The sequence below is a fragment of the Crocuta crocuta genome, unplaced genomic scaffold (genome assembly GCF_008692635.1).
Source record: "Crocuta crocuta isolate KB4526 unplaced genomic scaffold, BGI_CrCroc_1.0 scaffold102, whole genome shotgun sequence".
In the NCBI taxonomy this organism is placed as follows: domain Eukaryota; kingdom Metazoa; phylum Chordata; class Mammalia; order Carnivora; family Hyaenidae; genus Crocuta; species Crocuta crocuta.
In genome coordinates this window covers 4,718,685-4,734,431 of record NW_027530019.1, presented here as the reverse complement: position 1 = coordinate 4,734,431, position 15,747 = coordinate 4,718,685, and the positions used below count along the sequence as shown (strand labels likewise).

The 15,747-nt window shown below is 39.4% G+C and overlaps 1 protein-coding gene and 1 long non-coding RNA gene across 2 annotated transcripts in view; both read right to left on the bottom strand.

The window, feature by feature from the left end:
• The window catches only part of LOC144231850 (uncharacterized), an 18,414-nt gene extending 3,321 nt beyond the window's left edge, over positions 1-15,093 (bottom strand). The window contains exons 1-3 of the long non-coding RNA XR_013335210.1: positions 14,978-15,093; positions 10,663-10,844; positions 3,140-6,704 (exon numbers count right to left, since the gene is read on the bottom strand). This is a non-coding gene — a long non-coding RNA (uncharacterized LOC144231850). The remainder of the gene's footprint in view (positions 1-3,139; positions 6,705-10,662; positions 10,845-14,977) is intronic.
• LOC144231849 (large ribosomal subunit protein eL21) lies at positions 286-845 on the bottom strand. Its single transcript, XM_077764431.1, has one exon. It carries the CDS (start codon positions 789-791, stop codon positions 309-311), a length of 483 nt encoding a protein of 160 aa, XP_077620557.1. The 5' UTR covers positions 792-845; the 3' UTR covers positions 286-308.
• Positions 15,094-15,747: the final 654 nt, after the last annotated feature.

Below are 15,747 nucleotides of genomic sequence, written 5' to 3'. Positions count from 1 at the left end.
ATTGTGGACCCCCCCCCCCCCCACTTCTTCCCCTCCCCCTGCTTGTGCTCTGTCTCTGTCTCAAAAATAAATGTTTAAAAATAAATAAATAAATGAGTTTCTAAGATCTCTGTAAGGACCCAGCAATGGCTCACCAAGGGCATGAGTTGTGAGCCATTGGAGCAATCTGCCCTGGGTGCGGGAAATAAGAGGGTACATTTTATGTAGAGAATTTGTAAAAATAGTAAAGGCAACTGAAAGTTGTTAGCCTGCTTTTTTTTTTTTTTTTTTACAGTCTTGAGGTCTTTTATTTTATGTTTTTACATTTATCATGCCATAAACTCATAAGGAATGGGCTCCAGCAGCTCAGGCTCCTTTCCATTGGTTCTCACGAAGTGTGCTTCTCTGGGCGGGGCAGGCTGGCGCTTCAGCTGAACCCAAGTACCCTTCTCCTTAGCTTCCTTCTTTTTCTGATCATTTTCTTTCACACGCTTCAGGAAGCTGTCTCGGCTCTTTGAGTGCTTAATATGCTCAATACGTACATTAATTCTCTTAGCAAGAATCTTTCCCTTAACTTGCTTGTTTACGACAATGCCAACAGCATGCTGGGTAACGTTGTAGACTCTTCCAGTTTTGCCGTGGTAGCATTTGTGGGGCATCCCTTTTTGAACAGTGCCCATTCCCTTGATGTCCACAATATCACCTTTCTTGTAGATTCGCATGTATGTTGCCAAAGGAACAACTCCATGTTTCCTAAAAGGCCTAGAGAACATGTAGCGAGTGCCCCTCCTCTTTCCCTTTGTGTTGGTCATTTTGGCGAATTACTGGAAGATGGCGGTTCCGGCCGAAAGGAAGGTTTTTGTTTTTTTTTTATTTTTTATTTTTATTTATTTATTTATTTTTTAGCCTGCTTTTTATTATCACCATGTGCCTGAAAATCCTTAGGCGCTCTTCCTGGAGACATTCACCAGACTAGAGAGCAGTGGTGAGGACTGCAACTGATGCTTCCTCCATGCCTCATTTTGACATTAAAATGAGAAACTCAACAGATGAAGATAGGGAAAAGGAAGGAAAAATAAGATAAAAAAAACAGAGAGGGCAGTAAACTATAAGAGACTCTTCAATACAGGGAACAAATTGAGGGTTGCTGGAAGGGGAATGGGTTAAATGGGTGACAGGCATTAAGGAGGGCACTTTTTAGGATGAGCAATGGGTGTCATATATAAGAGATAAATCACTGGGTTCTACTCCTGAAGTCAAGACTACACTGTATGTTAACTAACGTGTGTGTGTGTGTGTGTGTGTGTGTAAAATAGCTCTTGCAGCTATAAAACACGCCATAATTGTCAGTGCACCAGCAAGCATGCTCTGTCTCTAGGGCCAAAGGGATCAAGGAGTTGTTTGTAAGAGTTGTTATAGGTGGACATTCTGGCTCATTCTGGGTCTGCACCTGTCTTGGGGCCTCATTCTGACATCTCTTCACAGAACTGAAGCTCACGGTATTTGAGCAGATGATTGTGAACATGTACAGACATTGGCTCGGAGACCACTCCACAGGAAGCACTCTTGCCTCTGTCACCTCTCAAGACCACAGTCTTTCCAAGGTGTTGCCTATGACTTTGAACAGCTGAATAACTTCTCCTTCCCCTCTACAAAGGCATCTCTGATTTCATCACCTCTCAGGCTAAGCCCACTCTTATCTCCCCTACTCTCCACCTTTTTATTGTAGAAATGAGTTAAAAGCTCTAAAACAAATGCTAGCTTGTAACTATGACTGGTCAGTAACTGAAGAAGAGGAAGGGAATGGAGGGAAAGGTATCTCCTTTCCATCAGACTCTGGATATTTGCATTGAGGTGCCTGCTACCATTGTTCCCTATGCCAAACTTATGCCTTACTAACTGGCTCCAAATGCAGTTCCAAAAGCTTGAAAAATAAAGGATGGACCAAACCGAACTAAGCAAATGTTAACCTAAAACAAAATGATAATGTTAATATCAGACAACATAGAATTTTAAAATATCATTCAACATAACAAAGAAGATTCCACGTATGTTTGTGTAACAAAAAATAGGACCACACAATATGGACTGAAAAGAATAATTAGAAACACAAAGAAATTTGTAAACACTCAATCTTCATATAGAAGCCTTTAATGTATTCTTTTTTAGAAACTGATGGATAAATCACATAGAAAAAAATAGTTATTGAAAATGAAAATTAAAAAAAATGACAGTTACATAAAACAGAATAATAGACTATTCAAATACTCTTGGAACATTTAAAAATTTTGATGTATAGGTCATAAGGTAAGTCATTTCTCTGACCAAAAACGCAATTAAATTAGAAATTATAGCAAAAAGATAGCCCAGAATGTTTATTTTCTTAGAAATTTCAAAACAAATAATTTCTGTGAGCAAAAGAAGAAGTCAAATTGTTTATAAATCCATTTTGAAATACAACAATGAATGCATAATACATCAAAACATATAGAATGCTACCAATACATATGTTTATTAAAAAATATAAAGGATGGAAAATAAGTCGACTAAGATTCAATTGAAAATCTGAAAAACAACAAAATGCAACTGGAAGAAAAAAGAAGGAAGGAATTTATAAAGATAATATCTGAAATTAATGACTAGGAAGAAGTTTTAAAAGTGGGTGATAAATAAATCATAGCTCCCCAAAACTACCAACAAGTACAGAGGGCCATGACAAGGAAAAATTAGAATAGAATGCAAATGTCCGTTTACTGGGTGCCACAACAGTCCAGGCATTGTACTAATGCTGGGATATTTGTTAGATTTTTTTGCTTGTTCAGCATCTTTTCTTATTGGAATTGATACTCCTTCCATTACCAAGGTTTCAATCACATAGCCCTGGCCTCCCACATCAAGAGTTAGTAGTTACCCAGATTGGACAATTCTTTTGGATACAGTCATTTATTCAGGCTTGGGTATTTGACACAGATAGGCCCCCAAAAGTCTTCTTGGGGATTCAAACGGGTGCCAGGAAAAACAGACTCTCTTTTTTGTAAGATTCTAAATTGTAAAGGACACATAAGCCTGGGACCTTCTTTGTTGCCTGAGGATGAATCAACACAGAGGATTTTTGCCAAGAGACAAAGAAAGAGGGAGAAAAAAAAGAATACATACATACATGAGTACTTGCCCTGAGAGTGGCTTCAGGTCTGGAGTTCCCAATGTTTCACCTTTCACCTTAAAACAAATATTCTTTCTTGGCCTTGAAGATGTGAGCCTAAGCACCCCAGGTACTTTATTTTCTGAATCCCATCACTTGCTTTCATTGCTCAGGAACACACACTGAGAAAGAGTATAAAAAGAGCTTTATCTATGTGTCCAGCAATTACTTTACCATTATGATAGCACTGAATCCTCAGTTCAACATTTAAAGATGAACAGAGACCCAGAGAAAGATGCATACATGATAAAAACAGACTAAAATCTGCACCCTTGTGGAGATTACATTATAGTGGAGAAGAGAGACAATAAATTGTGAACATAATAAGTAAATAGTATGGGGACAAATGCTATGAGAAAAATAGAGCAAGCTCAGGGGTCTCAGGAATATGCATGTGTGTTGGGGGATAATACAGGTTGCATCTCAAATAGAGTGGTCAGGGTAGTACCTTGAGAAGGTATCATTTGAAGAGAGACATAAAGAAGGTGAAAAAGTTTCCCAGATGTGTAACTGGGGGGAGGGAGAATTTCAAGACTGAAGAAACAATTTTGCAAAGCCCTAAAATGGAACCAGATTTATTGCTTATCCAAACAGCTTTCTTTTCCCAAAACACTTCATTATCACTTGACAAAAATGTGTGGTAGTAATAGGTACATCATTAATAACTTAAGCTATAAATGATGCTCTCTCCAATTGGGTAGTGCACCACATGTACAGCTTGCACAGCCGCCTGTTGCAATCATGGTGTGGACATATCTAGGGAAGAGCAAGAAGTGGAGGGAACCAAGGGAAGATGCCACCAGAGAAGTCAAACAAGACATTGAAGGTCATTGTAAAGGACTTGGCTTACACTCAGATGAAATGTGGTGCCATTTAGAGTTTTTCAGCAATTGTCAAATTTTTAAAGGTCATTCACTGTATATTTGAATCACAGCTTAACAACTTCTACCAGGTTTTAAAGACATCTGCTTCCCAAAATGAAGTTTTTAAAATTTGTTTTAATGTTTTATTTATTTCTGAGAGAGACAATGTGAGCAGAGGAGGGTCAGAGAGAGGGAGATACAGAATCTGAAGCAGGCTCCAGGCTCTGAGCTAGCTGTCAGCACAGAGCTAGAGGCGGGGCCCGAACCCGTGAGATCATGACCTGAGACATAGTCAGATGCTTAACCGACTGAGCCACCAGGCACCCCTGAATTTTCTCTTACCAAAAAGTGGCAGTCCTTTAGAAACAGTGTCATGGAGGGGGGACGCTGCTGGTACCCTACATAGACGCCCTTCACCAGCCAGGATAGCCATCCCCTAGGTGCTAATAACTCACTGCTCCTTTTTCTTGTTTCTTCAGAAAATTGCTCTCAGCCAAACAAAAACCATCTTGCCCAGAAACTTATTCTTCCTTTATTGATTTCCTCTGCACTACATGGCTTCTCTCGTTTTCCTTCCTTTGAAGCACTCCTCCAATAAATCAATTGATCAAGAATTCCTGTCTCAGGCTCTGCTTCTAGGGAACTTGATTGAAAATACAGCGTTAGCTTTTTAAATGTGTTCAAGTCCCCAAACACATGTACCATAATATAGCGAGAATTCGAGGTAATAATGGGAAAGCCAAAACAATCAACAAGAGTGCTCACTTTTTGTTGTGGGGTAGAGTGCTCTTACTTATTCTCTAATATGGTCACTGTCAGACAGTTTAGCATTTCAGTATTTCCTGAACCATTTAGGGTCAGTTCTTGTAAGATCCTCAAAGCACCAACTGTTATGGGTCAGGGTAGCTTCATGTTGGATCCCTTCCTTAGGAATAAGGTGGATTGAATTCTGTTGTCAGAAGTTGAAATTATAATGCAACCTGGCACATAATCTATCTCTTTATAATGGAGACCTTTTGAATGAAGAGAAAGAAGACAGAGGATGAGGATGATATGTCACTAAGAAGAAACGGAAGGAACTATGGCTGGGAAAATCAAACCTTATGAATCTGTTCTTTATATCGAAGTTTTCTCTGCATGGAAATGGAATCTAAAGGAAAGATTTGCTACCAATTAAAATAATTTATTTCCTTGCATATCAAAGAGCAAGTATAAAGATAAAAGAAAGTTTGAAGTTCACACGGTATTACTCATGTATATTTTCATCTATGTACAATAGACATGTATAAACACATATTACAAAGCACTAAGAAAATGAACACAAGATGGCTCAATCCTATCTTGCTTTAATAATACATTGGGGCACCTGGGTAGCTCAGTCAGATGAGCATCTGGCTCTTGATTTCAGCTCAGGTCATGATCTCATGGTTTATGAGATCAAGCTCCTTGTGAGTGCAGAGCCTTCTTGGGATTCTCTCTTTCCCTTTCTGCCCCTTCCCTGCTTGTGCTGTCTCTTGGTCTCTCAAAATAAATAAATAAATAAACATTAAAAAGTTTAAAAAATAAAAGTAATACATTATCTTTTACATATATCTTTATGTGTCACTTTAATAGTATTTATCACATCATGTGATAATTTGTGATTATTTTTCATTATGCTTTCCCTATCCCTGTTATATAGTTTTGAGCTCCTTAAGTGGGAAAACATGCTGTCCCTCATAGAATTGGGCATAATAGTCAGCACACAGCAGGCAATCTATGTTTATCAAAAATGATAATAATAATATTTCTTCCTCATGTCTAGACTGTAATCAGTCTTGAAACATCTATTTTGAAGTAACTGTTTAAGAAAAACTACAGCCTTGGCATTTTCATCTGACCCAGCTACAAGGATTCAGGGGTGACAGTTTTCCTCTCTAGTGCTAACCATGAAAAAACTTTCGTATTCCTTCATTTCCTTTGTTATCTTCTTTTTTCTCCTTTACAAGGAAGATGGCTCCCCATGGTTTTTTGTGAATATAAGGAGTATAAATTGGCTGTTGAAAGTGAATTGACTATTAAGTAATTCACATGATCAGTGTTTTCCCCAGACAGACTTGCTTGACACAAATAGACAGGCCGTGTGGCAAGATGTGGGTTTAGTAAACTGAAACAAACCCTCTGCTTTAACTCAGATGCACTCACTATTCTTTCTCAATTTCTTATTTTATTTTCCTTTCAGTTCCTATGTACCAGCTTAACATGAGAAGCCAGAATAGTGTATTCCATTAGAAAAACAAAACCAAATAAATTAAAACTTTTCCAAAGAGTCCAGACAAGAAACAGATCTTAACTTTATTCTCATGTCACAATTTACCATTAACCTACAGTACACTTTGTGTGTGGAATGATGAGTGACTCATCCTCTCTATTCATTGCCTCCAGGAACTCATCAGGGTAATGGGTCTCCATTCTCATCTCTATGGGCTGCCTACATGGTGTCCCCTCTTTTACATATCTGGAATCCCCTCTCCTATGAAGAAATTGTCTCGTCTCACTTTCCTATTTAGATTTCTCAGTTTCTTCTACTTCACAAATCTTGCACACTTTCTTCAGCCTTTGGCCTGGATTCTCTGTTATTTACTTCCATCGGACTTTTCCTCTGGATGAAACCGAGTGAACTAAAAGAGATAAAATTAAGTAGGCTGTTTCATATTCTTTCCTTTCCCCATAGATTCTATCATCAAGACCAAGCATCTTCAAAACAGTCTTCAAAACTATTAGACTTTTCACATTGCCAAAAGTGACCCACATCAAGAAGAGCATAATTATTGAGTGCCATTATGCTCATATTTAATTTTTCTTCTTTGAATTACTTTTAAAAAGACCCATTTCTGGGGACACCTGGATGGCTCAGTTGGTTAAGCATCTGACTTCAGCTTATGTCATGAGCTCACAGTCCATGAGTTTGAGCCCCATGTCGGGCTCTGTGCTGACAGGTCAGAGCCTGGAGCCTGCTTCAGCTTCTGTGTCTCCTTCTGTCTCTACCCCTCCCCCACTCATATTCTGTCTCTTTCTCAAAATAAATAAATATTAAAAAAATTTTTAAGTCCCATTTGTGTAATCAAAGTTTGGTGAATGCCTAGCCCCAACAATGTAGTTCTTGGGGTGGGAGGGGAAGGTGGATGGGAATGGGTTAGCATATAACATGCACCAGGAAAAGAATACAGGGAATGGAAAAGTGAACAGAAAACAAAACTCTGTCTTGTTACACTCAACTGTGGATGAAGGAAAGTGGAGTCAGTCTTTGAATTAATGTGTATTTAATTCTAGTGTTTTGACTTTTGATACTGTTGAAAAGACTTGAGGCTGGCTGACACTGATCCTCTGTGACTTGAACTGAACTTTAGTTTCTCAAGTGCTCTTGTTTAAAATGAAGAGAGTATTTGATCAGCCTGTTATTTCTTACTTTTTCTACTAATAGCTTTCACGCTCCCTTGATCTTAGCCCAGAACAAGATGGCTGATTAGAAAGATATTTCCTGCAAGAGACCTGATCTAGACATATCTACACCAAGTCAGAATACTTGGGCACCATCCCAAAGGGCAGAAAATATGTTCTCTATTATTAAAAATGTTGGAATTGAGGTACAAAGTAGTACATAGTAAATGAGAGCATGTTTTAGATCTGTGACAGGTTTTTCTGACATTAGAGGCTGAGACTAAAATCAGACAAAATGGTGCAGAAGTAGGTCCAGCCCTTGGCTTTGTAAAAATGCCAGGGTGTAATCACATCCTATTTGTTTTTCAAATGACACTGCAACTGAACAAAATTTGGTCCACAAGAAGATTATAGAAACAGTGCATCAACAACCTCCCATAGTATATGTCATTTATTATTCATTCCTCACTGGAGGTGATAGAAATAAAAATGAAGGTGAGTGGCAAAGTTATTATGGATATTGAGGATCACTGAAATATTGACAATGGTGATAGAGACAAACTTCCTTGGGACTTGACTAGCTTCTAGGTGTTATGTCCACTCATATTAGAGGTCAGTGAATTCTCAAGGGGTGGCTTCTGAAGAAATAGAGTGATTCTACTCGAGCTTCTTGAGACTGAGATTCTCCAGGAAAGGCTGAAGGAAAAGTTATAGAAAATTTGAACTTGGATTATCCTATAGTATCCCAGTTAATCAGAGCAAATATATTCCAGAGGTGTTTCACTTCTGAAGCCCTGAAACACTGCCCCCAATTTCCTCATGCAATTTCCTTATGGTTACCAAGTCATCAGTGGCCCTGAAGATTGATCCCACTCACTGTTTGCTGTTCAGCAAATCGTACCCAATTTACCTTTTGGTGTTAACATCTTGCCCACATGCTATTGTTTCAACTTCTGCAAATGGGCATCTGGCCTTGCTAAGACAAGCTTGTTGGTTTGGCTTTTGAAGGTCCAGCTAGCTCTTGTGCAAGGCTGACTTATCTGATGGACTCAAGACAAGCACAGGCTTTATGAGAAACTTAAAGGTGTTGCTTTTCTCTTCCCTAACACCATACTACCTCATTCCCAGAGGCCAAAACTGGGCTGCTTGTTCACTGGGGCTATGGTTGTCAGTGCTTCCTCACAGAGGGCAGAGGAGTGGAAACCTTACAGAGGATTTAAAATATTCACCAGTAGACAGTCAAGGGCAGCTGAGAAGAAATCATAGGAAGGCACAGGGCACCTGACATTCTTTTCTCTCGGTCTCGGTCTCGATCTCAATCTCTCATTTCTTACCTCCCTTCCTTCCAGACTACACCAAGAATGAAGATGTGAAGAAAAGATTAAATGAGGGTAAATACAGAAGGCATTTTTCCTGGTTTTGAAGAATACAGACACATATTTTGTCTGACTTAATATATTTTACAATAAAATAAAGTGCAAAAGAAAAGCCATGTTTATATGGAATCCCTGAAAAAAGCATTATTTATCCCTTGACTCAATTGATTATTGATAAACCTACAAATAGTATTCACTTGGGGGGGAAAGCAATGATTTGTGATTATTAGTCACAAATATCGAAGAAAACAAGTATCTGTGAAATAGGACCTTCTTATTAAAAGAGTTTACAAGGTGAAAAGTCAGGAGCTCTTTGTGAGAAGAGAGAAAAAGGGGAAATGGAGTTTGTATAGAATAGGAAGATGGGCCGCCTGGGTGGCTCAGTCGGTTAAGCGACTTCGGCTCAGGCAGTGATCTCATGGTTTGGGGGTTCGAGCCCTGAATTGGGCTCTGTGCTGACAGCTCTGAGCCTGGAGCCTCCTTCAGATTGTGTCCCATTCTCTCTCTGCCCCTCCCTGACTTGTGCTCTGTCTCTCAAAAAATAAAAAGAAAGAAAAGAAAACACGAAGACACAAAAGTGAGAGAAAACACCTGCTTTCCTATAAACATTTGACTTAATATAGTTCCCAGAAATGTTCAATGAAATAGCTGTTAACAAGAAACTCAGATTCAATTAACATGACGTTACAGTTTCAAAGGTCAGGAGAAAAAACTGCCTTTCTTTTCTCTTTACTTTTGAGCTTCCTCCCTCTCCAGAATTTTCTGGTGATATAGCCAACAGATGGAGTTATTTCTTTTAAAGCATAAAGAAAGGTCACAAATAGCTTTCAACAGATTACAAACAATTTGACACATGATTTCAGAAGCTGGGAAAATTCCAGAGATGCAGGACAACTTCAAGAATTGATGAAAAGTTTCCATAAGAATGCAGGCCAAAATTAACATTGCTAACGCAGGCTCTATTTTAATTAATTAGGTGCAAACCATAGCACAGCCTTCTGGATCAGTTGTGACTGTTGTTCCAGACAGCTTTGAGAATTCTTTGATATTTAAATTTGATGTTATTGCCTAACAGTGAAAGGCCTTTTGTTACCATACGGTAGAAAAAAACCTCTATTCTCACACCTAGACCCAGCCCATGGTATAATTTGAAGGATTACAAAGGCACTGTCCTGTCCAAAATTATTTCCATTAGACTCAACTGAGACAATATTCTTATTCTATGCTCCCTACATGGAATAGAGGTCCTTTTTATTGCTGTGGGTGGTAGGGCGTCCTTCTTGAAGATTAAGGAATTCTCAGAGATGACTGGTCCCCAGTTTTACTAAAAGGTTCCTGATATTAGGAGAAATTCTAGGACACTATGGTTTTACTTCAGAGTCATTAGGTGTAAAAAAGGTCTTTTATTACTTAAAGGAGAACAACTTTGAGATTCCTTTGAACTTTAGAATGTGAATCCTCAAAAGAATATAGTATTTATTTTTTTATCTTTTCTAATTGATTTTAAAGAGATTGATAGAAGCACCATTGTTCTCAAGCTCTTTCTGTCTTTAGTTATTAGTCAACAAAGGTCAGTGGACTACAGCAATAAATAGTTAATATATTCATTTCAGTATCATTATTAATAAGGCAGTGCCCTATACCAATAAGAGGAAGATACAGTTAATGTTTGTTCTCCTTTTCACCTTTGCCCATTTTTATCCTGGTAGTTCAAAGTATCGCAACCTTCCTCCCAAAGTTAAACAAAGATTTTTTCTTTATTCTTTATAAGAATAGTCTTATAGTTTTCATAACACCATAACCTTAATGATAGTTTCTTTACCTGTTACAGTTTCACTTTCGTCATTTTTAAAATGAAGATGGTTTAAAATTTTCTTCTAGCTCTAAAAATGTTGTGTTCAATGTAGATTGATCTAGAGAAGTCAATACAGGAGACATGAAGGAAGTCCCATTGTTGCCAGATTTCTTTTTTAACCTCAGTACCCAGGGTTTGTTGTCTCGCTGCTTCAAGGAAAGAAGAGGTGGACACAAAATGAGCAGCAGGCAAAAATTTATTGGAATATAAGATCGGGAAGGAAGAATAGTAGGAAAGCTCTTTTTACAGAGAGGGGGGCATTTGAAAGTGAATGCCCTCTGACTATAGGCAAGAGTCCTTGTTTTATATGTGTTTTTCCTTAACCAGGGACCTCAGGTCCAGTCCTTTCCTATGCCTATTTTACCCTGTCTTTTCCTATCATATTCCTCCCTCTGAACACATGACTCCTAACTGCCCTTATGAATAGGGTGATGACCCATCTTAATTGCTTCCTGCTGAAGCGGGGCAGGGGTGGGGGGTAATGACAGGGGAACAGCTGTCAGGGCAGGTTCAGAGGTCATCCAGAGGTTTAATATAGTGGGAGGGGGTTTGGAACATCTGGACTAGCAGAATTTTTCTTGGATGTCTTATTTCTCTGGCATATGTGACAGCTCCTACAAATGACATACAAAGAATATTAGACTATTCTAAATGCAATGCCTTCTAGGGAGGAGGCCACACCATTAGGAAGGAAAGATGCATTGTAGCCATCCAAAAAGTCCTTGAGATGTCTGGTCATTTTTTAATAATTTAACTATTGGTTTTTCTTTCTCCTCACTCTTCCATATTTATTTGGATATGGTGGTACTATTGATTAGAATAATTAAGTACCTGAACTAGTTCATGGTCTTCAAGCCCCAAATCCTCCTCTGGCCATCCAGTTTCCATGAGGCACATTTAATTTTACCTCAAGGAAAGACTTATCTTTGATATCCAGATTACTATAAATTTAGGCAACTGTTTATCTGTCCCGGAGCTAGTAGCACTATAGCCCCTAATTTGATGATGTCCCTTCCTAGCAAGGGAGTGTGGCTCTCTGGCATTATCAAAAAAGAATGTGAAAAAATCAAGTTTTCTCATATGTATCCCAGCAGCTGAGGAAACAATTTAGTCATAAGTTTTCCAAAGACACCTCTAATCATTATGCTAAATTTAGACGGTTGGCTGGCAGTGGAAAGGACAGAAAAGGTGGCTCTGGTGTCAAGAAGGAAATCAACCAGTTTTCCTTCTACTTCCAGAGTTACCCAAGGCTCTGAATTTCTGATGGGTGGTTGTGTCAGAGGAGCCACCTAAATAGCCCTGCCCCACTCAGTACCTTTCAAGGACATTGGTTGTCCAAGCCCTCACAGATTGAGGTCCCTGAGTGCATTCAGATCTATAATGACTGCACACAAGTGGCGTGGCTTACAGGGTTTCAGCTTTAGTTGTCCCCCCCCACCCCCCAGCACATTCTCATTTCCAGTGCCCTCAACAGCCACATGAATGGTAGTTGGTGCCAGGACCTCGGGAAGTCTGGTCCAAAATAGTTCAGAAGGCTGCAACTAAGGTTTCAGATTTTTTCTTAAGCTTCCTTCTCAGTTCCTTATTTTCCTCTTGATCTCAGTTATAATACACCCAATTGGCAGCTTGTAAGAGCTCCTTCAGGATCCCTTCTGGGCCAACAGCCGATTTTTGCTGTTTCCCCCAGAATATCTGAAGCCTATTGACCGACAGATTTGTCCTTCAGAATCATCTCGGCTTCAGAGATGTTAGGGGAGAGAGCTATATCTTTAATAAGAGCCTCTTTAACCTTTCTAAGAAGGCCACCAAGTTTTCATCCTGTATCTATAAGATAGTGGCTAATTTAAGTTTAAGTTTAGACCTCCTTAATCCTCCAAAAGCTTGGAAATGGCAGCGACATCATTCCCCAATGGGATTAGCATAGTCCCAGTTAGGATCTTGGGGCAGGATCTACCTGTGCTCCAGTAGGAAACTGGAAGTTCCCTACAGGACCTCCAGTCCCATGATAATGAATTGCTTATCTGCATCTCAGCTGTTGCCAGAACCCCCAGGTTTCTCTATCTCATTAAAAGTCTTGATTCAACAAAAGCATTATATCTTTCCAGGTCAATTAAAAAACATACCTAATATTCTTAAAAGCCTCTATATACTTATACAGATTAGAAAATTTATCTAGATCTCCTTTTATCTTCCTTAAATCTTATAATGAAAAAGGTAGTTTCTGCCTTAATAGAGTGGTGTCTCCCTACCTGTTTCCTTCTGGCATTCCAGCTTCTTGTAGGGGAAAAACACCTGTTACTTCATGTGGGGGCTGGAAAAGGAGGGGAGCAGAAGTGCATGGTTTCTTTTAAGTCTGGTTATATAAAGTGAGGACCTGAGGAGGAGGAGGTTGAGGTGGAAAACTTCCCTTCCTCCTTCTCTAGGTCTGCTTTGAGTATAGGCAAAGAGCCCTTAGTTGTTTCCTCTCCTGATTGCTGGACTTTAAAAAGGGTTGCCATTAAATCAGGATCAACCTTACATTGCTTACACATATCTTTCTTAAGGCCCAAAAACACTGACCATAGGGGACTTCTCCCAATTTCCCCTCATGTTTGCAAAACAAGTCCAATTGTAGGATGGTATTATAATTGCTATTTCCCTCTGGTGGTCAGGCTTCCTTCTCCAATTTGTATTGGATCCGAGCCTTTGTGCAAAAGAAAATGAGTCACGTTTTCTTTAGGTTTTGTCAATCAGAATTATCCCAGGTTTTCACAATGCATTACAAAGGAGTATTGGCCTTGGTGGGGGAATTACCCATCTATAGAAAGAGGAGGAAAAGGCGTTCCTTATCTCAATTTCCCACAGCTAGCCAGGAGTAACCCCACCTCCTAGCCCCGCATTTTGGCAGGCTATATGACTGGCAGCCAAAAATCCTGTCAGTGTCATGAGGTGCTGGAAGTAGTCGCTCTTACCCAGGCTTGACCGTACCTCTGAGAGCTGACCCGTCTTCCCTGGTTATTCCTACCCTTCCATTTCCTGGCTGCAGGAACTTGGGGGTATGGAGTGTGATCAAGCAAGACTCCTCTGGTTGTAGAAGGATGCGCTAATTTTATTATGGCCCAACAGTAATTGACATATTGATCATCGCCCATTGAGGTGGGGTTAAAAGGGCCAAAGTCGAGATCTATTCCTCTGCCTTTTATAGCAGTGCCCACATAAATATGTTCCAGCCATGTGGGTATCCACTTTAAAGTCACTAGATTGGTACAAATTGGGATACCCTGGGTTAAGTGTAGCAAAATGGGTCCCATGTATCCCAGTAAAAGCCCTTCATATATCATAGTCATCCATCCCTCACAGATCTTGCAGAAACATAAATGTGGAGCATTTGGAAACTGGCAGCAAGGGTATTGCCACCATTTCCCCAGCTTTTGGATGAAGGTGGGGGCAATTTTGATCTTACACCAGTGTATTTTAAAAATCCATTCATTTTAACCTTTGTCATGACCACACATAAAATTCCTTTTCAAAGACTTCCCTTCATGAACCTTCTACAACATTCCTTTGCATTCAGATTTTGTTCCAGCCATTTCTCTCCAAGCAACCAGTCTCGTTTAGGTTAAAATTACATTCTTTTACCTTCAACAAAAATGTATTTCCATTCCTTATATCTTTCTTACTTACACATTTACTTTTATACATACAGAGTTGCTTTCCTTATTTCCATCAGTCTTACCTACATTTAGCAGAATTTTAACTCTTAGAAATATTAGTCTTCAGAGAAAACTGTAGTAACCAATTGTAAACTGTTACACCAGAATTTTTAGGTGGTAAATATATGAATCAATCAAGCACAAAGCATTGTTTTCCAACACACCCAAATATCCTTGTTTTTTTGCAGTAAGTCAAAAGCACAAACCTATGTTAAGTAAGTAATGCTTCAGCATTCCATCTGATTTGGAAAAGGTCTAGATGTCCAACAAATTTAATCCAGTTTATCATCCAAGCAAAATTTTAATGTTTTAGGTTATCAATAACCCTGAGAACTGTTATAACAATTACCCATGAAAACTGTGAGACAAAGTTAATCATCATTTTAAGTCACCTTTTTGCTGACAAATTGCAACAGAGATAACATGAGCTTATTTGACCTTCAGTAAACCTAGGTAGAAAAAGTTTTTATTTATTTTATGTTGATACCTCTATCTTAGTTAAGTCAACAAACTTTAGATTCCTTTAAATACTATGTTTCAACCGTGTCCATTTAAAAGTCAATCAACTTGTCCCCCATTGTCATTTTTACCTGGGGCACCAGTGGGAAAATCTGAAGTGGACAGTTGAAGTCCAGTGCTCTTCACTCCCAGACTTGAGGGTGGGCAGAGGAACCAGTGGTGCCTGAGGAACTGAGGATGATCTAGGAACCAGTTTGCAGGCTGCACCCAAGGTGGTGCAAAAACAGGAGGAGGGAGGAGAAAGCCGAAGACGTAATGTCAGGCCAAGAAGCCTGGAGGCAGATAAAAGCCCAGATGGCAGAGAAAGAGGTCTCTTTGTCTTAAAGCCTGTCAGCTTGGACAGATGGACAGATGTAGACTTTTTTTTTTTCCCACCAACAAGTGGAAATAGGCAGTCCACATCAGGCCAGAGAAGATAGGGAAGTTCCTGGAAACAAAAGGAGTTTTGGCAGCTGCTTGGGAATATTCCTTAAAGTCCCTGTCCCAAGGTAGACTAATCAGAGACAGTTGGCTCTACTTATCATTTGCATCTTGTGAGAGCCTGCCAAATTTCTTCTCTCCTATCCCCACCATGGACATCAGGGGCAGGAGGAGGGTGAGTGCCAGAAGGCATTGGAGTGAGTATTGCTCTCTGCTCTGCAAGAGATGTTTGAAAATGAAAGGTCCAAAAAATGGGGACCTACCTGGGAAGTGAGCCGTGCCAGAGTGTCAGAAATGGAAGCAAGTAGGGGTGCCTGGGTGCNTAAATAAATAAATAAATAAATAAATAAAAAGAAATGGAAGCAAGTAGAGGGCCACCTTCCACTGTAGTTGGGAAACCGGTGAGTAGGAGCCTTTGGGA

What these genes read in the sequence shown, in the direction of transcription:
- LOC144231849 (XM_077764431.1), bottom strand. Translation starts at nt 791, where the DNA reads ATGACCAACACAAAGGGAAAGAGGAGGGGCACTCGCTACATGTTCTCT.